Genomic DNA, 21,697 nt, shown 5'->3' on the forward strand with positions numbered 1-21,697 from the left:
ACACACACACACACACACACACACACACACACACACACACACACACAGAGGTTGCACACACAAACACAGGTTTCCTTATGCTCATGAGACTTATTATTTAAAATATCTTAAAGTTTTATCTCACCAAGGAGGCCTTTTCTCTTTCTAGAAAGCCAACAATGAGGCCAATCAGAGTGATACAAGTGTCTCCCTGTCAGAACCCAAGAGCAAAAGCAACCTTCACTTACTGTCCCATGAAACAAAAATTGGATCTTTTCTAAGCAACAAAACTTTAGATGGCAAAGACAAAGCCGGCCTTTGTCCAGATGAAGATGATATGGAAGGAGATTCTTTCTTTGATGATCCCATTCCCAAGCCAGAGAAAACTTACGGTTTGTGAGTAAATAGTTCTTGAACTACGAGACTGGGGGTTTAAAAATAAATGTTTTCATTTTGTAGTTAAAAAATAATGAACTATGGATGGTTTATAATTATTGGATCCATAAATCTGATTATGCATTGTTAATGCCTTTCATGTTGTAAAACAACCCCAGATTTTAGAAAAACCTAGACATGATTTATTCTAACAGGTAAGTGTAGATTGTCAGCCACTTGCCAGGGCTGTTCCAGGGTGGGGTACAGCAATGATAGAAGAGGGAAGACTCCTGCCCTCAGGAAGCTCCTGCTCTGGCAACGGAGTCAGGCAGTGAGGGTTATGCTGCAGTGTGTCGTGTGATGAGAGCAGAGCAGTGATGGAAGCCCAAGTGTGTGGTCAGGGCAGGTGCATGTCAGCTGTCCAATTTGGAGGGGGCCTCACTTGGAGCTGCCCAGTGAGCAAAGAACTAGAGGAGATGAGGAAGTTGCCATGGGTTGATGGAGCTCTGGGGAGAGGAAACAGCAGAAAGCAGGGAGGTGAGTTGGGGGGGTAGCAGAGAGAGCAACATGGGGATCAGATGAGGTGGACTCAGAGATGAGGGGCTGGATGGCTTTCCTTTGAGACTGGAAGCCCTGAGGCTCTTGATCCGGTGTCCATTACAGAAGGATCCCAGGGTTGCTGGGGAAGGTTGGACTTGGAGTTTCCAGGTAGGAGGCCATTAATGATTATTCAGGTGAGAAGTGATAGAAGTGGTGGGGAGAAATAGGTGGATTTTGGAAGTATTTTGAGGTTAGATGGAAAAGGATTTACCAGTCAGTGCTAGAGAAAAAAGTAATATCCAGAGTGGCATCATAGTTTTTAGCCTGCAAAACTAGAAGGTTGGAAACCCATTAGATGAAGAATGGCAAGAGGAAGAGTGGATTGCACAGACAGGTGGCATGAAAGCCTGAAGGCCCCTGTCGCTGTGCTAAGTTGGAGAAGAGTGCTAGTGGAAATCCGAAGTAGGCTATTGAGTATATGAGTTCGGATTGATGGAGAGGTCTGGGCTGGAGATATAAATTAGGCGTCTTCAGTTTGTAGATAATGTGGGTGTGGAAGACTACAGAGGATCACCAAGGAAGCAGGTCCTGCACACCTTGAGGCCAGAGTAGGGAGCTGGAAGCAGTGGAGGAGATGGAACCAGGAGAGTGGTGTCTTTGGAGGTGGCGGTAGGGAGGAGTAGCTGTGTGATGCCATTGGATTTAGCCATCTGGAGGTCAGTGATGACCTTGACACAGTTTTGTTGGAATGGGGGTGTGAGGCAGGTGAGAGAATTAAGAGTGCATTCAAGACAGGAAAGGATTGTAGATGACAAATAGTTTTCTGATGAGTTGTAAAAGTGTGCAGAGGAACAGGGTGGTGGCTGGAGGGGTAGGATTTAGGGCTGAAAAGCGTGTTTCGGTGGGAGAAAGAACAGCTTGTATGCAGACGAGAAGTGCTCAGCTTTAAAGATGGAAGAATTAATGATGTAAGGGAGTGAGAGGAGAACTCCTGGAGGGCTGCACAGCAATGGAATCCCATGCAGGGGCTTGTGTTTGCTGGAAAAGTGGAGAGCGTGTGGGTCCCATTGTAGGCAGGAGGTGGATATGACGGTGGCACCTGTGCACCTGTCACCTTAGTTCATAGTTGAGTGAGGATGGAGGACGGAGGTTGGAGATTTGGAGAGAGTGGAGAAAGTGTGAAATCTTTCTATAACAAAGGAAGGCGAGAAGGGACTGTGGAAACCGGGGGGTTGCTGGGCAGTTTTAAAGGTACCCTTGAGGTTAGTGGTCATGACTTTAAGGGGAGTTCTTCAGCATGGCTGTTTGTGGCTTCTGTAAACAATATTTAATCTGAGAGGTGGCACTTATTTGCTAGTAAACTCCTGTATTGTCCCTTGGCTGCATGTCTGGGTGATGGAAAAGGGCTTCTGAAAAAAATCACAGTGCAGAGGTCAATTTAGTTTATAAGATTATCAAACAGAATTCTAAAGAGAGGTGAGCTGATTTCTTACACCCTGGCTGTGCTGATTGTGGTTGATCTGTAGTTTGCACTCGCTTGGTATACTTTATGGTTTTGAATTTTTAAAGTCTATATTCTTGATTTCCAGCCACTGTGCATATAAAGTATCTTTAAGTTGCTTTTGTTTCAGTGGCAGAATAAAAGTGTTTAGTGGCAGAACATAAGAGCACCGATTAACTGTCCTTGCTTCTTGCTAGGAGGAATGAACCTAGGAAGCAACCAGGAAGCCTGGCCTCGCTCTCGGATGCACCCCCCTTAAAAAGTGGACTCAGCTCCCTGGCGGGAGCCCCTTCCTTAAAAGACTCTGAGAGTAAGTGCCCAAAGATGTGGGCTTGAATACTCGGGATATTTTTTGTCTAATTAAGCACTATATGATTATTGTTGATTTTTTTTTTTCCAGGAAAATCACTAAAATAACCTATAATTTTATCACTCGGAAATCTTTCCTGTTAATATTTTGTTACTTCTAATGTGGTCATATTTTATATGTTGTTTTGTATTCTGCCCCTTCCTATACCTACATACCATTGGAATACTTTTTAGTTGATTTTTTAGCTGATTTGTATTATCTATAGAAATATAATTTTTAAATCATCTCTCCTTTTTTGGACATTTACAGTGACTTAAGTCGGATTTGCTTTCAATTAATTTTTAAAAATTTGTTCAGTGATACCACAGTAAGTATCATAAAATGTTAAATAAAAAATTATTCTGCAGATTATTTTCAAGAAGAATGACCTGACATGTCATTGTAAGTGCAGCAGAGCTAAAGAGCACTGATTACATGTGGAATAGTCTAGCTCTGGCACCAGTTACTTTCCCATCTCTCCCCACACACAGTGATAGGAATTTAAAAAGCATAGCTCTAAACAGGTAGGATGGGCAGAGGTCCTTTGGAAACCATATCATAGTAAATGTTGTATTTAATTAGCATAGTGTTTCAGAGCACGTGTACCTCTTTTGGAAAGTTTCCGAAAGTAGATTGACTAGGAATTTGCAGGATGAGTTTTGCATAATTGTCCTTCCGAATCTTTTTGTATTGCTTGATATACTGTGGGACTTCCTAGGGCACATAAGAGAGCCGACCTGTTGCTTCTCTTAAACCAGCCATGTATTTATAAGGTTCATATCCCTTCCCATTTGCTTCTTTCCTGTGGTTACTGCCACCTTTAAGAAAGGAATCCAGGATATCATGAACGTGTCATTCTGACACTGATTAGAGAATGATCATTTAGAGAGGACGTTGAGAACGAAGGACCAAAAACCAGTGAGGATTGTCACTTTAGTAAATGAAATAGCAGTTGCATTGAAGAAAAATTTAGAAGTTCAAAGGAAAAATAAAATTCATGAAAATAATTAACAATAGTCTGTGAATTCATACCTAACAGGGCTGTTTATGGAAAGTGATGTCTTATAATTAGACAAAAATATTTTTTGGTAGTTGTGTTCCAATAAAGTAGTATTGTTTATGGTTTAAAAAGGGTTATAGCCGGGCGCAGTGGCTCACGCCTTTAATCCCAGCACTTTGGGAGGCCAAGGCAGGTGGATCATAAGGTCAGGAGTTTGAAACCAGCCTATCTAACATAGGGAAACCCTGTCTCTACTAAAAATACAAAAATTAGTCGGGTGTGGTAGCACGCGCCTGTAGTCCCAGCTACTCGGGAGGTTGAGGCGGGAGAATCGCTTGAACCTGGGAGGCGGAGGTTGCAGTGAGCCGAGGCTGCGCCATTGCACTCCAGCCTGAGTGACAGAGTGACACTCCATCTCAAAAAAAAGGTTGTAATGCATAGTCTAAGCATCATTAATCACAGTTTATTTTTTCCTTAGTTTTAGGTTATTATGCTCCTGTCATAAAGAAGCCCTCTTATTGAACAACAACAAACATTGATGTGGTTTAGAGACTGTTGTATTCTAAAAGTCACTCTAATGCTAATAGTTTCTCCTGTTCACAGGTAAAAGGGGAAATACAGTTTTGAAAGATCTGAAATTGATCAGTGATAAAATTGGATCACTTGGATTAGGTAACTAGATTTCCAGTTTTTGTGTTGATCGTTTTAAAGTGATTATTTTTAGTACGGTAAGGTTGTAAAAGAAGTGACTCAGTCTGCCTGCGCTGAACACCTTCCTGCCGCTGCTCATTCAGCAGGTGTTTGAATGGCTTTTACGTGTTCAGGATTACACCCTATGCGAGAGATGGCTACAGCAACAGCCATCATGTCCTCATGAACCTCTGTCTTCATGGAGTTTGAATTCTGGTCAGGAATACGAACATTAAACGGCATCTACAGATATTTTGAGTATAAAAGGGTCAGTATATATTTGTATGGAAATGGCTAGTAGGTTACCTTTGTCCAGTCTTGGCATTCAGGGAAGACCTTTTATAAGAAGGGACTTCTAGGCCGGGCGCGGTGGCTCAAGCCTGTAATCCCAGCACTTTGGGAGGCCGAGACGGGCGGATCACAAGGTCAGGAGATCGAGACCATCCTGGCTAACACGGTGAAACCCCGTCTCTACTAAAAAATACAAAAAACTAGCCGGGCGAGGTGGCGGACGCCTGTAGTCCCAGCTACTCAGGAGGCTGAGGCAGGAGAATGGCATAAACCCAGGAGGCAGAGCTTGCAGTGAGCTGAGATCCGGCCACTGCACTCCAGCCTGGGCGACAGAGCGAGACTCCGTCTCAAAAAAAAAAAAAAAAAAAAAAAAAGAAGTGACTTCTGTGCAGAAGCTTCATGGTTAAGTAGATGTATAAGAGAGAAGGGAAGATATTTCAGTTCAGATAGAAAAATTTGTGCAGAGGCAGAGCCATTTGCTAGATGCTGATAGTACATGGTCCAGACCTCGGATAATTCAGTCTAATGGGGAAACAGACTTATTGAAAGAAAAATTGTGAGATGTGTTCAGTTCTGTTCTATGGAGCAGAAGTTGGTAAGCCTGCCATGTAAGTACACTCATTCCTATGGAAGTAAGAGTGTCAGTGTGAACATTACCGAGCCCTGGACCATATGCTGAGAGCACAGTTCTCATTGAGTGTTCTGTTCTGTACAAGACTAGCAGGGTGACAGGCATACTTTAGGCAAACTCATTTATGTAAAGGCAAACTTGCTGACCTGAAGGAATCGGTGCAGCCAGGTTCTCAGTGGCCACTTCCTATGCTCTCTGTGGATGTGATGGCATCGCTTCCTGGTCTGTAATCACTCACACATGGAAGCATTGGAAGACAGCTGCACAGGCAGGTTGAGGAGAAAGAAAACTGTGTCCTGTGTGCTTTTAAAACCCAGCCCTGTCGGAGGGGCAGCTCCGAGAACGCCCTTCCCTCTTCTGGAGAGACATTTTGGATAGTGCAAAGAACTTGGGCTTGGAGTTGGATGGAAGTGACATCTCAGATGTGGCACTGATTGATGGGTAGCGTAGGGAGATAAACTAAACTGCTACTTCCTCATCTGTTAAGTGGAACTAGTAACATCTGCCTTGTTTTAAAGAGTAAATAGGATTTAAATATCTCTTCATACGTAAATTAAAGTACAGTGCCTGGCATGGTAGGTGCCTAGTAAATGTTAGTTTTCTTTTTATGTTACTTTGTTCCCCCATTTGCAGAAGAATAAATGTTCCCTGAGCCGCCCGGATTCTTGTTCACACAGTGCCCTGGAGTCCTGGTAACCGAGTTGCCGGTTGTGCCGCCCTCCGCTCTTTGTGCGTCCTGGTTGCTGGCTGGCCAGCTAGGTGGGCCTGCCCCCTTTCCCTCCCTTGTGCTTTTCCTGTCAGCTGTGGTTGTGGTTGCCATTAGATGTTCTTTTCCACTCGACCTCAATGGCTAATTGCCACTGGAGACTTTACTCCTGATCTCTGCACCGTGATGGCTGCCCTGTCCCCTTTGTGTTGTTTTTTTCACTTTTGTGGTGTTTCACTCTGTTGCCAAACCTTTTAGCTTTTTTCTCTTGACTGCTCTGTTCTCTCACCAAAGTGAGGGTTTTCCCGCCTGTTTCTGAGTGGGGAGCTGCTGAGAATTCTCATCCTTAGAAGGGAATGTGGTTGCTGGGGCTGCGGAGTTGCTGGGTACAGGCAGGAGGGTGGTGTGCTCCTTCACTTCACTCTCTCGGGACGTAGGCTTACCTCAGGTTGGAATTGGGGTGGTTACGCAGGTGAGAACTACCAGTTCACTAGCTGGATGTTTGTCATTCAGCTAGGCATTAGGATTCAGTAGAAATAAAGATTTATTTAGTTTTGCAACAATGTTGTGTTCTGTCTGGGTTTTTCACATTTTAAATATACAGTACTCCAGGTATTTTGAGTAATACATAGAGAGATGCTAGTGGACTAGCCTAGGAGAATAATGATGTTAGTGATAAGTGCCTGGCGCTGTACTAAGGAATTATTTTATTTAATTCATATCCTATGAGGTAGGTTTTATTACTATCTCCATTTTTACAGATGAAGAATCTAGGTTAAGTAACTTGCCCAAGGTCATGCTGCTTTTAGAGTCCTGTTGCATCACACAGAGCCCTCACCATTGTGTTTTACTGCCTGTATGTTATTTAGACAGTACTGAAATAATCGTTTCAATGGGAACATAAATTCTGAGTTCCAAAGAAATAATCTACAAATAAAGCTTTAGAGCACAATCTATTTTAGTTTGGCAGACAAATGTTAATTAAAAGTGCCCAAATGGAGTGTTTATAGATAGGTACTTTGCATGTTTAAAGCAAGAGTTACTAAACTTTTTCTGTAAAGGGCCAAATAGTCTATGTCTTAGGCTTTGCTGACGGCATGTACTGTGTCTCATATGGTCTTTTTTTTTTTTTTTAAACAATCTTTAAAAATGTGAAAGCCATTCTTAGTTTACAGGCTGAAAAAAAGCAGGTCATCAGCCAGAGGCAAGAATGAAAGTAAGGAAAGCAGAAGGCTGTCAGGAAGTCCGGGCCAAAGATGACTGGGTTAAGGGCAGATAAGACAGAGGGTATGGGATGGGGAGGAGAGACTGTCAAATAATGAAGAAAACAAGAATCCTTGGCCTGAGGGCCAAAATTTGCTGACCCTTAAAGTAATGTAGTACAGGTTGAGTATCCCTTAACGCACATGCTTGGGACCAGAAGTGTTTCGGAATCTGGATTTTTTTGGATTTTGAAATGTTTGCATTTTTGTTACCAGATGAGCCTCCCAAATCCAAAAATCTGAAAGTCTGAAATGCTCCAATGAGCAGTTTCTTTGAGCATCACATTGGCACTCAGAAAGTTTTGGATTTCATTCAAGTTTGGATTTCAAATTTTTGCATTTGGGATGCTCAACCTATATGTATTCTGTTAATCATTTTGACAGGCCGGGCGCAGTGGCTCAAGCCTGTAATCCTAGCACTTTGGGAGGCCGAGATAGGCGGATCACGAGGTCAGGAGATCGAGACCATCCTGGCTAACATGGCGAAACCCCGTCTGTACTAAAAAATACAAAAAACTAGCCGGGCGAGGTGGCGGGCGCCTGTAGTCCCAGTTACTCGGGAGGCTGAGGCAGGAGAATGGCGTAAACCCGGGAGGCGGAGCTTGCAGTGAGCTGAGATCCGGCCACTGCACTCCAGCCCGGGCGACAGAGCGAGACTCCGTCTCAAAAAAAAAAAAAAAAAAAAAAAATCATTTTGACACTGGCTTAAATTATTGTTAATACTAAACAATACATAACCAAGAAGTCAGAATCTAATGTGTTATAGCACATTATTCAGTAAATACCTTGTGTTTTGAATTGACTACAAATGCTAGCAGGTGGGGAATCCAGTTAGCTTCCTTTAAATCCACATTGCAGCCACAGCTGTCCTCGCTGTCTCAGCTCAGTGTCCACCTCTGCTCTCCTCACTGGCCTTCATACATAGGAACACCATGATGGGTCCTTGGAGGCTGACATTTTAGTAGCTGCCACTGCTGGTTTTACTTAGCACTTGCAAACCAGCCACATACGCGGTTTGTTTAATCAGATTTCCACCTCTCCTGCTCAGCCCTGACAGTGCCTAGTTTGCCCTGACAGTGCCTAGTTTCTGTCAAGCACTTGCAGCCCTTTAACCTTTGAGGCTAAGTGAGGCTCTCAAGAGCTAAGTGAGAGGAGAGGAAGCTGGAAATGTCCCTCCTGACTGCTTATGGTCAGGGATTTCCAGTTCATTACTGGGCAAGGTTTGAGTGTAGCAGTAACAAGGATTCATGTTTACTTTGTTTGCTGATATTCTCCCCACCCCGTATCATCTACCCATCTGTCTTATCTGTGGGACACCTGCCTTAACCCAGGCCTTTACCCCTGTTATCTTTGACCTGGACTTTCTGACTGCCTTCTGCTTTCTGTACTTTCATTGTTGCCTCCTGTAAGCACATTTCTTCTTGCGGTGGTAACATTATCTCCGGGAAAAGAGAAGTGAGATAGTGCTTCCCTGGACTTTGTCACTCTTGTCTTCCCGCACCCCACCCCAGACGAGCTTCCCTTTGTGTCCAGGCTAAGATCCTTATTGCAACCAGCCAAGCTCTCATGATCTGGCTTCTGCCAACCCCTCTGATCGCGACTCCTTTTTTCTCCCTCCACCCATTCTGTTCCCCAAATTCATTGTTTTATGGTTGTGTGACTCCCTTACTGGTGGTTTTTAAATTTTTTTTGAGACGGTATTTTAAAAATTTAAAAATTTAAAATTTAAAAATAAAATTAATTTTTAATTTTTGGGTAGATCTTGCAATGCCAGGCTGGTCTGAAACTCCTGGGTGCAAGTGATCCTCCAGCCTTGGCCTCCCAAGTAGCTGGATTTCAGATGTGCGTCACTGCTCTGGGCTGCACTGGTGGTTTTTCAAATCACCGCACCCTTCCCCACCTCAGGGCCTGTCACATGTTTCCTCTTCTTGGAACACACTGTCCCCAATAATTTGTACCTCTGCAACCTAGGTTTCCACTCAGTTGCATCCTTGGAGTTCTTCCCAATTGCACTAGCAGTATTTGGTTTGTTCCACTGTTTCTCTTCACTAGAGTGTTTGCTCCTTGAGATCTGAGATACCATTAGTCATTGCTATACCTCTAGGGGACCGAGTCATCACTCATCTGCTTGATAAATTAATCATAAGATTTGACCATAAGAGAATTACCTTGTCTAACTGTCTGGACAGAGCTTGAATCCCCTCAGCAGTCCGACCGATTTAGAGACAGTCCAGCCTTATCTGAGGGAGGATCGAGGACAAGGCCCACAGGATCTTTGAACGGCTCTCTGTCACGCCAGGTCTTCTTTTGTGATCCACATCTTCTGCATGTGGCTGTACATAATTCCCGGGTCTTTCGTAGGCCATCCATTCACATTTTAAGTTGGCTCTCATGTGCCTCCAAGTCTGCTTTGAGGCTGACAACCCTTTTTCCTTATCTAGCCCTCAGAAGTCCTGGGAGGGAAGGGCTGCTGATCTGCAAATTTGTCCTTTATAGCCTTAAGTTGATCTGAAGGTGCCCTCTCTGTCAAAGGCTCGTGGTGCACTTTGAGAAACTGGTAACACTGCCTCACCATTCACCATCCCACCTTCATTCAGTTGCCTTTCATTAAGATCTTACTGTGGACCAAGGTCTCTCTTAAGCACACCATGTACCTGAATCCTTGTGTTAACTCTGATTGGTGTGGCTTTGGCTGTACGTCAGAGCTGAGGACATGGCCAAGAAAGGGCACCTTACATTCTCAGGTGGCAGAGCTGTTGAGTGGCAGCTGAGCCCTGCTCTGTCTGACTGAAGGTGCCCTTTTTGCTGTGCTCCGTGGCCTCTTCACACTTCGTGAGTGTTTTTAACTTTTATAACGAAACCATTAGCATGTTGAAAACTCTCAGTAGTTCCTCTAGTACCTAGAGGGGATTGATGATGACTAGCTATTGCTATATGCCATTAAGTCAAGGGACCTTATTAATCGTGAGCGTGCCCCATGTTAATTGCCTTAGAGTACCTGGAGTAAAGATGAGGTGTTAACCACATTTTATAGTCACTTGTAACAGTTTATTATTTCTTAGATATTTCATTTGTCATTTGTCTTCATATTATATATGCTAAAAATGTTATTTCTAGTCCAGGACTTTTTAAATGATGCAATATAATTAATTTTTTTAAAGGAAATGTGTGTTTAATGGTAGGTAAATTGTGATGTGTATTAGATATAACATATCTTTTCTTAAACTTACCAGGAACTGGAGAAGACGATGACTATGTGGATGATTTTAACAGGTAAGAAAAACTATTGGGCAAATATATACATATTTGTAAACAATTTCCAAACATAAACCAGACAAAATTACATTTGGTGCTTATTTTAGTGTATTTGATTCTGTTCTTCATATTGATTGAAGGTGAAGAAAAGATAGTGAATCCAAAATTAAATATTTGACTTTAGAGCGTGTTTTTGATTTTACATTAGAATGTAGACACATTATGTTCAGGAAACTTGGTGGTAAGAATGAGATGAAGAGAAACATTGAAGAATTAATTGAGAAGTCATTTAGAAGCCGTACAGTTGCCATGTTGTAAGTGCTGAATTTCTCTTCCTTCCATACCTTTTTGTGGCAGGAATTGTCTCCATCTGACTTAAAATAATGACGCTCTCGAATTAGGTTTTTGATTCAGATCACATTTCTTAATATGTGGTCTGCCCTAGTAAGATTGCCATTTTTTTTTTTTTTTTTTTTTTTTTTGAGACAGAGTCTCACTCTGTTGCCCAGGCTGGAGTGCAGTGGCGCAATCTGGGCTCACTGCAACCTCCTTCTCCCGGGTTCAAGCCATTCTCCTGCCTCAGCTTCCCATGTAGCTGGGATTATAGGTGTGTGCCACTACGCCTGGCTAATTTTTGTATTTTTAGTAGAGACAGGGTTTTGCCATGTTGGCCAGGCTGGTCTTGAACTCCTGACCTCAAGTGATCCACCCACCTGGGTCTCCCAAAGTGCTGGGATTACAGACAAGAGCCACCATGCCCGTTGATTCCTTTCTTATACACAGAAATATAATACGTAATGTAGAAGTAATATTTGTTGTGGATATGATTCGAAATTTTAAATTAGATGCCTGAGAATTTTATTTAGTTGACAGATTATCTTTCCAATTGGAAGTCTGTATTTTTTATAATTTATTATATAGTTTTTGAGAAAGAGCATGATGTAGTAGATGAAATTGTAAAAATCTGGATTGGTTTCTTTCTTGCTATTGTGACCAGAGTCACTGCTTTGAACCTTCGTCTCCTCATCTGTTACATTGACTTGACTGCTGCTGCCCTTGCCACATTATTTTAAGGGTCAAGCAAGACATTATGTATGAAATTAATTATAGTTAAAGGGATGAAAAGAAATATATGAATGTTTAAAGAATGGTAGTTAATCTCTTTAAATGTTTATTTTAAGAGTTCTTTTTTTTTTTTCCCCTCCTGAAATTAGTACCAGCCATCGCTCAGAGAAAAGTGAGATAAGTATTGGTGAAGAGATTGAAGAAGACCTTTCTGTGGAAATAGATGACATCAATACCAGTGATAAGGTGTGGTGTTCTGCATTTCCCATAGAGCGCTTTTTGTTTTTAACCTATTTGTTGATTTACTGTAAAACTTCAAAAATTCATACTAATTAGTAGAAAAACAGTTGAAAATTATGAAAAGTCATGACACGGTCCTGGCTCGAGTTTATAAAGAAGGTCTTTGATGAATGTGTAAGATTGGTTTTGGTTGTCACTTTCTTTGGTACCCAAGTCTCGCTGCTGAAATACCTGAGGATTATTCCTAGGGCACTGGAATTGCTGTGGATTAAAGAGGGATCATGGTGGGTCAGGCCTAGTGAGAATTGACCACCTGGTATCATAGATGGAAGTCAGTATAGGGTACTGTGATCACAGGATGAAGCTGAGCCTGGAGTGCAGAGAATGTGGTCATCTTGGCCAGTTGCGACATCTGAACATGCAAGCCACGCTGGGCTAAAAACCACAGGAGACAAGACAGTAGACCATAAAGTTATGAGTCCGTATTTGAGATCCAAACTTGACCTTTTTATGTAGGCAGAGAACAGAAGATCCTTCGATGGTGATCTGTAGCACTGCAGAGTCACCTGTCAGCACCCACATCAAGCTGTCCCCAGCTCAGACGAGTTTACCAGTCAGGTCGGAGGTTGCCATGGCTGGGAGGGGACTTGCTTTCCAGAACGAGGTGGGATTCTCTAAGCATTGTGATCGTCACACAGGGAGAAGGCCTTTGAGAGAGGTAGCGTTTACAATGCAACCACACAATCTAAGTCAGCAACATCCATGTTTGCATTCTTATTCTTTCATATATTTTCTTAGTTAAGCTTTAACCTTTGACCCTCAGTTTCTTTACTTGTAAGATGGAAGTATTAATACCTATGTGATAGGATTATTTTGAAGGTTAAATGATAATATGTAAAGCACTTCTCTAATTCCTGATGTATTATACCCTTATAATTATAAATTTAGCTTTCTCTTTTCACCCTGCGTCATCCTGAAGAGGTCTGAAAAATGTTACTTTAAAGTTATACCAAAGAAACTATAGAAGAATTCTTTAAATGTGAGGTAGAGGACTCGAATAAATGACTGTTGAACTAGGATCTGTGAAATGATGTGGGTTGAGAGGAGGCGTGGCATCCCTTTGCCATTGAAGGCCTTGGATGGCGTCCAGGAGTCTGGGCTTTGTTAGGCTGCTTCTAACTGGGTCCTCCTCACTGGGTTTAGCACATCAATGTTCTTAGGAATTTTCACTTAAAAGCTTAAATTTAGATAATTTTGCCATTTATTAGCAGCCTTTTACATAGAATGGGCTTTGACAGTCAGTGTACTTCATCAGGAAGCATTTTCTAAAGCCTTCTGTGCAGAGAATTGATACTGGGCACTTGGGGAACACAAAAGCATTTGTGTTCTTTGCAGTAGGAGTACAGCAATTTGGTCACCTTTCAGCCAAGGTGACAAAAACCAGTGTCCATTAAGCATCTACTATTTAGAAAGCACAGGGCTGGGGATATGGGGGTGTGAGGAAGGAGATAGCTCAGTGGAATGGGCAAGTTCTGTAAGTTCATCACATCTGGGTTTGAGTCCTGGAGCTGCTACTTACCACTCACAAATTTGGCCAAGTTGTTTAACTTTTGGGTCCTTGGGTCTCACATCTATTTTGCAAGAGAGATGGTGGTTGTGAAAGTTAGAGATAAGCGTGTAAAGCATATAGCTCAGTGCTTATCAGAATAGGCATTCAATAAATGGTATCTAATACTATTATTGATTATAGTCACAATAGACATTTCTGTCGTAGGCACAGATACAGACTTCTCCCCTCAAATTTATGCAGGATCAGAGAGAGAAAAGCCATGTACACAAACAGGAAAATCAAGTTTTATAGTGACACTTTTTATAGTACTCACTTTTTATAGTGACAAATGCCATAAAATGCCAAGCATTCATGGGCCGTGAAAATTCAGAAGCAGGAACTAATATTTGATCGGGATTTTGAAAGATGACTCTGACTTGGTTCTGTGAGGGCTGAGGAGGAACATGGTAAGCGCCATGAGAACAGAAGGGAGATCCAGGGACGTGTCTGTGCCGCCCTGAGGCAGAGCTTCACTGGAGGGTGCTGTGTGAAGAGACAGAATGTTGGGAGGAGCAGGGTTGTTAGAAGATGACTTTGAACCAGAAATGACAGAGGATGAACTAGGAACAGAGGCCCTGGGGAGGGTAGTCTCTGCACGGGAGCCAGCACGAACAAAGACATAGGCAGACGTTGGAGGAAGAGGGCCACACGTTTGTAAGGGACAGAACATAAGTGTGCATCCCAGGTTTCTGTTAATGCACGGCAATCTAATTCAGCAAACGTGAACATTTACACTTCATAAAACTTTTTTAAATCTTACAAAAAATGCCTGTCGATTTGTATGAAGCTTGCTATCACAGGGATCCTTTATTTCCCTTTCAAGACTCAAAATGTACCTTTTAGATATTTTTATTTTGTGATATAAAATCTATTTTTATAGTTTTGAACTGAGTTGCCCACTTTAAGTTCTTATTCTAAAACTAATGAGGCATGAAAGCCGCCTTTATTTGTTTTTTTTTTTTTTTTTTTTTTTTGAGACAGAGTCTCACTCTGTTGCCTAGGCTAGAGTGCAATGGCTGGATCTTGGCTCACTTCAGCCTCTGCCTCCTGGGATCAAGCAATTCTACCTTAGCCTTCTGAGTAGCTAGGACTACAGGCATATACCACCACACCTGGCTAATTTTTGTATTTTTAGTAGAGATGGGGTTTCAGCCATATTAGCCAGGCTGGTCTCAAACTCCTGGCCTCATGTGATCCCCCCGCCTTGGCCTCTCAAAGTGCTGAGATTACAGGTTTGAGTCACCGTACCTGGCGGAATATTAAATAGCCATTTATTTCTAGTTAGCTTTTGTTCATTCAGTTTTCTTTCTTGGTAACTACTTTAAATGAAGCTGTTCTTCTTGGAAGTTTCTGGTTGTTACTGTGGTCTTTTCTTTGCCTTAAAGCAAAACTAAATTAATGACCTCCAATAACTGAATTATCTAGATTAAGATCCTTTTCAATCCACGATTTTTCCTGTATTCACTCTTGTCTGTAGTTTAGCATTCGTGTTAATACAACACTCAAGTACTTTGTAAACGAAATGGAATACCTTACTGATTTCACTCTGTAATAATGATGGGAGGAGAAAATACAGTTCCAAGGTATCAGAGTCTGTTTTATAATCTGTCTGCAAGCTTTTCTGACCCTTCAGTTTTTGTGTAAACTGAATTTGAATTGAATGCATAAGAACTGTAATTAAGATTCCTAGTAATTTTCTTTGTGAGATAGTTTTACAGCAAGACTATGTTTGGACCAAGAGGAAGGGCAAGGACTTATTTGTTGAAAAGGGTTTTACTTATAACTTAAATTTCTGAATATCTGAAGAATAACAAAATGAGAGGATATGTGGGGGGCAGATTAACAGACAAAAGCATCTCACAGTATATCAGGATGGAACTGTCGCATCTCTACAAGATGTTCTTATTCTTGTGTGTTACTATCTGGCCCAGGTGTTGGCACACTTGTTCTCTAAAAGGCCACATAGTGAATATTTTAGGCTTTGCAGGCCATAACTACTCCACCCTGCCATTGTATGGAGAAGACAGCCATAGATGATGCCTAAGAGTGTGTGTGTGGGTGTGGCTGTGGCTGTCCCCTGGTCTGTCACCACAATGATGAGTCTAGGTGGGACTGCAAAGGTTGAGTTCTGTCCTTGCTCAGCTGTCAGTGGGACCTGCCCAACTGTATGTTCAATATTCTGGAGCCTGTATCCTCACCTTTACTTAAGTAAGTTTTTTTCCTTACTTAAGAAATAATGTTTTCTCAGCCTGCATTATGCTTAAATAGCTATTAATATTTCCTTTCTCCATCATCATAAGTTGTTTATACAAATGAATAGGTATAAGTTGGCTAATAGGTTACCTTTCTAGTTTACAAGTAGTTTAAACAGAAATAAAAATCAGTCATTTCTTACAACACTTTGTGAACCCGGGGCTGGGAGTCTGAGACTCCATGGGCCGTCCTGTCTGCCCTTCTGTTTTCACTTCAGCCTCCAAAAGGACTCGTGATCTGGCTTCAGGTGGCACAGTGTTAAAGTGTGTCACACCATATCGAGCTTGATGTTAGAAACTTAATGTTCTATACCATCATATGAAAACATAAGAAGGGGTAGTTTCCAAAGTATACATTTTAGTAACTTTTTGTGAAATTTAATGTGGGTAAATTATGGTTTTAGAGTTAGCAATTCATAGAGTGATACTGTGAACAGAATCATACATTGGGACTATGCTCAGGTAAAGAAGTTTAATACAATTTTTCACTGATTTGTTTCTTAGATTAAATTGGAATAATGTCTAAGATGTGTTTTATTTTAAATTTTCACTTGAAATATTTGAGAGTAATCATAAAACATTGAACTCAAACGATTGTACTAACTTATTAGACATGATTTTAGGCAAATCACTTCTCAACACAGGTTTAAATATGAGTTGGCTTATGAAGTATAAAGTAATACTTTAATTACAGCAACAGTTTTTTTAATTTTTAGTTTTTTATTTCTTACTTCCATAGGTTTTGGGGGAACAGGTGGTGTTTGGTTGCATGAATAAGTTCTTGAATGGTGATTCATGAGATTTGGGTGCACGCATCACCCTAGCAGTATACATTGGGCCCAATTTGAGCCTTTTATCCCTAACCCTCCTCCCACTCTTTCCCTGGAGTCCCCAAAGTCTATTGTATCATTCTTATGCCATTACATCCTCATAACTTAGCTCCTGCTTGTACGTGAGAAAATGTGATGTTTGGTTTTCCATTCCTGAGTTACTTCACTTAGAATAATGGTCTCCAATTCCATCCAGGTTGCTGCAAATTCCATTATTTTGCTACTTTTTTTTTTTTTTTTTTTTTTTGAGTCAGAGTCTCGCTCTGTCACCCAAGCTGGAGTACAATGGCATAATTTCGGCTCACTCCAACCTCTGCCTCCTGGGTTCAAGCGATTCTCCCATGTTGAAGCGATTCTCCTGCCTCAGCCTCCCAACTAGCTGGGACTACAGGCACACGCTATATCATCCGGCTAATTTTTGTATTTTTGTAGATACAGGGTTTCACCATGTTGCCCAGGCTGGTCTTGAACTCCTGACCTCAAGTGATCTGCCTGCCTTAGCTTCCCAAAGTGTTGGGATTGCAGGCGTGATCTACCGCACCTGGCCTATTTGTTCCTTTTTATGGCTGAGTAGTATTCCATCATGTGTATATACCACAATGTCTTTATCTCCACTTGTTGATCGATGGGCATTTGGGCTGGTTTCATGTTTTTGCAATTGTGAATTGTGCTGCTGTAAACATGCGTGTGCAAGTATCTTTTTCATATAATGACTTATTTTCTTCTGGGTAGATACCCAGTAGTGGGAATGGTGGATCAAACGGTAGTTCTACTTTTAGTTCTTTAAGGAATCTCCACACTGTTTTCCATAGTGGTTGTACTAGTTTACATTCCCACCAACAGTGTAAAAGTGTTCCCTTTTCACCACATCCTCACCAACGTTTATATTATTTTTCGATTTTTTGATTATGGCCATTCTTGCAGGAGTAAGGTGGTATCTCATTGTGGTTTAGATTTTTTAAAATAACTTAAGACTACTCACATTCTGACACTTAATTCTTTTCTTTCTTTTGAACAACAAAGCTTGATGACCTCACACAAGACCTGACTGTATCCCAGCTCAGTGATGTTGCGGATTATCTGGAAGATGTTGCATAGTCATGAAGAAGGAAGTATTCTCATTAACAAGGACAGAGGACTGACTGATTCCATTTTTTTTTTTTCCCCAGACAATCACTCAGCTGGAATGTCTGCTCTCTATTGGTGCCTTGCATTTCAAAAACACTGCAGATATTTTTTAAAAGTAATTTTCATTTTACTAAACAAAATACTTCCTATTTGAGCCCATGTGTGGAAGATTTAATATTCTTAATTTAACTGTACATTTCTTTATGGAAATTGATTATCTACACAGTTTCATTACAGGGAAGGAACCCATGAAAACATCAGTGTTAAGAGCATGATGAAAGGTGTCAATAAAGCCGTAGGATCGCACAACCCTTTGTGTGTGTGGCTGCTGGTACGTGTGGTCTTTGAAAACCTTGGCTTTAGCCCTCTGGAATCAGAGCTTACCCACCATAGTATATTTTGATATTAGGTGGTTCTACACATAGTTGGCAAAATGACTTGGTAAATTTGTAATACTGAAGTACATTAGTATAAGTTAAATTTGATGTGTCAACTTTATTTTGTATTTCCTTCCATTTGGAAGGTTTGTTAGACCATTAAGGTTATATTAAAGTACTCTTGTCTGTGCTATTTAGTTTTGCTTGTTTTAAAGAAATCTAGAAGTGGTTATGAGTTTTAATTCATAGAATTGTCAATAACAGATAACATTTGCAATTGTCATTCCTCCTGTTGTCCATGTAAGCAGCTTTAGTCGTAGGTTCTCTTCATTATAATTTATTATTTGTAAAGATTCCTTGAAACATATTCAGTACCAAAATGCATCTGAAACCATTAAGCAGTGCTTTTATTTCAGATCTGTAAGTTAATTGTATTAAAATCCAAATTGGAATGAAATAGTAGTAATGGCCTAAGACCATGTTCAGTTTGACAAGCTTTATATACTGTACATAATTTCATTGTAATCCTTAAAAATAGAGCCAATAATAGAATTTCCGCAGTCTCATTTATACGGTTAAAGCATTATTGCTATTATGTAGGTCACGGACATTTATAATACCAAAATATTTTAAAATGTGCAAGTAGAAAAAACAGTAGAAAGTGATGCATGCATATTTATATATAAGTAAAGCTAGGATTATGCTGTTTTTGCACTTTATAATTTCAGTTAAGTTGCGACTTTTGACTACAAGTTACCTTTATTAGTAAAAGGAGAAATTAGACCTAATTCATTGATCTCGGTAAGTGAGCAGACTGCATGACTTGTGCAATGCCAGTTTCTCACTTCATATTAGCCTAAATATTATAGAAATTACTCCTTGGGCTCTAACATGTAGAGGAAATGAAAATGTAAGGATTGAGGCTGTGTAACAGAATCTGGCTTTTTAAATTTTAAGTGAAACTGAGCTGTAAACATCAAGAGGAAGTAGGACATAAACTGGGCCGGTACAGCCTGGAAGCCCTGTGTATTTCTGCCTTCTGTCTGTGAGCTGCTGTCTCAGTCTCCTTCAGCTCTTCATGTCTTAGTAAACAGCACTATGTGCAGATGTAATCTTGTTGCAGTCCCCCAGTGTGGTTGTTATAAAATGCATTTCTTTGTAAGTCATCTCTGTAAACAGTCACTTTCTAAAAGCACTATAGTTCTGGCCCTCTGGAATCTGGATCACATGTATGATTTATTTTTAATATTTGATAGGAACTAGGTTTCAGTGAAATGATTTGAAAGCATAGCAGGATGTGGCTTTTTAAATTTATGAAACTGTCCAACAGTAGCAACTGAAATTTGTCACTTTTCTGTTACCCAGAGAATCAGACCTTTTGATAATATTTGGGAGGGTAAGAGAAAAATGCCAAATATGAAACTTTTTTGTCAGCACTACATACATCTTTTTTTTTGCGGGGGGCGGGGGTACGGAGTCTCACTCTGTCACTCAGCCTAGAGTGCAGTGGTGTGATCTCAGCTCACTGCAACCTCCGCCTCCCGGATTCAAGTGATTCTCCTGCCTCAGCCTCCTGAGTAACTGGGATTACAGGTGTATACCACCACGCCCGGCTAATTTTTGTATTTTTAGTAGAGATGGGGTTTCACCATGTCGGTCAGGCTGGTCTCGAACTCCTGACCTTGTGATCCTCCTGCCTTGGCCTCCCAAAGTGCTGGGATTACAGGCATGAGCCACTGTGCCAGGCCAGCACCACATCCATTTTATTGAATAATTTTGAATGACTTCAAGTTCAACTATGAAAAAGCTTTCTTTTCACATGTACTTTTTGATTAGGTATTATCAACTTATTAAACTTGAAGATGTGAAGTGACAAGTTTTGCATGTGATGAGTGTTTTCTGTTAATAAATATTGAAATATTAACCCATGAAATACGTTTTTATGGTAACCTTTGTTTTACAGTGGAGTTTTTTAAATGCTAGGTCTTTTATTGATAACTACAAATGAATAAAAAGCATTTATTCTCTCTTTGTTGATATTCAGTTGTGCTTTTATACTTTATGTTGGATAACAACCTGTGGGCAGTTGTGTAGATGGCACCATTAGTCCCTGCCTCATGCTTGCCCGCAGCTCTTCCTCCCCTCCTCTCTTCCCTCTCCTGCCCATGTGCCAGCGCCGGGCCAGCCCACTGCCACACAGCTTCTGCACCTGAGCTTGCCAAAGCCCTTCCTGCCTCAAGATGTGATATTTGCCCCTCCTTGTCTGGAACGCCCTTCCCCTAGAACTGCATGAAGCTGGTTTGTTTTGGTCTCATGTTCAAAGAAGCTTCCAGACCTAAGGGAGATGTCCATTCTCCTCCCTGTCCCTGCCCCCCCACTTGCATTTACCCCTTTTATTTTATTCATCTCAGCATACTCTGAAATGGTCTTGCTTATTATGTGTTTATTATTATTATTATTAACTATGAGCTCATGAGAACAGGGATTTTCTTTTAAACCGCTGTGTACCTGGCACAACATTTGTCCCCTAGTTTGAGCTCGGTACCTTTGGGGCTGTAAACAGGCTTGAGCACTGACATGGGGCCTGGAGAATGTGGTTTCTGGCCAGGCAGCTGGGAAAATCTACACAATCTGGGGGGAAAGCTGTCCTTACCCTAAACCTGGGGAGACCCTTAGGTTCAAGTCTGCAGCAAGGGGATCTGGTTCGGGAGAAGGCTGTCCTGTGAATTTGCCCCACCCACCAGGCTCGGCTGGAGCAGGGCCTCTGAAGGGGGTACCCTCTGTGCAGTTCTGCTGTGGTGGTGGTTCATGAAGGACACGGGAAAGGGGGAGGAGAGGAGAGGCAGCTCTTCCTGGAGAAAAATGCACCCAGCCCAAGTTGGAGCCCTCCTGTGGCATAGGGTGGGGAGGGATTCCCCATCAGTTCTCTGTCCATGTGTGCTAATCTCACCCCTGCCCTCCGAGTAGTCCATGCTCCCAGTGTCCCTGTTCTTTTTTTTTTTTTTTGAGGTGGAGTTTCGTTCTTGTTGCCCAGGCTGGAGTGCCATGGCACGATCTCGGCTCACTGCAACCTCCGTCTCCTGCGTTCAAGTGATTCTTCTGCCTCAGCCTCCTGAATAGCTGGGATTACAGGTGCCTGCCACCATGCCCAGCTAAATTTTTTATTTTTTTTGTAGAGACAGGATTTCGCCTTGTTGGCCAGGCTGGTCTCAAACTCCTGACCTCAGGTGATCCACCCGCCTCAGCCTCCCAAAGTGCTGGGAATACAGGTGTGAGCCACAGCACCCGGCCTAGTCGCCCTGCTCTAGGAAGGGCAGCTACCTTTGCGAGTTGTCCTAATGCTGCATTCGGAGTTGCACACGTTCAACAAGGATATCGGACATTTAAGGAAAGTGAATAGCATGTCACGAAAGACAGATGAACAAATAACTGATCTTGAAGAAAATGTAATTAGGGAACACGGTAATTCAAGAACAAAAACCTGTGAAGGACTGAATGTGTCCCCCAAATGTGTGTGTCGAAACTTAATCCCACATAGGATGGAATTAGGTGGGGCCTCTGGAAGTTGATGAGGTCACTAGTGCCCTTATAGGAGGCCCTGGAGAGCTGCTTTGCCC

At 41.7% G+C, this 21,697-nt stretch overlaps 1 protein-coding gene across 4 annotated transcripts in view; it reads left to right on the top strand.

Moving 5' to 3' along the window:
- Positions 1-20,107, top strand: part of FGFR1OP (FGFR1 oncogene partner) — a 40,082-nt gene extending 19,975 nt beyond the window's left edge. For 2 of the 4 annotated variants that reach the window (XM_023223580.1, XM_023223582.1), the window contains 6 exons: positions 149-375; positions 2,593-2,705; positions 4,348-4,416; positions 10,558-10,597; positions 11,794-11,890; positions 17,599-20,107. In XM_023223580.1, the coding sequence (XP_023079348.1) occupies positions 149-375; positions 2,593-2,705; positions 4,348-4,416; positions 10,558-10,597; positions 11,794-11,890; positions 17,599-17,673 (621 nt within the window). In that variant the 3' untranslated portion in view covers positions 17,674-20,107. The remainder of the gene's footprint in view (positions 1-148; positions 376-2,592; positions 2,706-4,347; positions 4,417-10,557; positions 10,598-11,793; positions 11,891-17,598) is intronic. The other 2 variants (XM_023223581.1, XM_023223583.1) reach the window with 2 other exon arrangements.
- Positions 20,108-21,697: the final 1,590 nt, after the last annotated feature.

The sequence above is a fragment of the Piliocolobus tephrosceles genome, chromosome 5, assembly GCF_002776525.5.
Source record: "Piliocolobus tephrosceles isolate RC106 chromosome 5, ASM277652v3, whole genome shotgun sequence".
Classification (NCBI taxonomy): Eukaryota; Metazoa; Chordata; class Mammalia; order Primates; family Cercopithecidae; genus Piliocolobus; species Piliocolobus tephrosceles.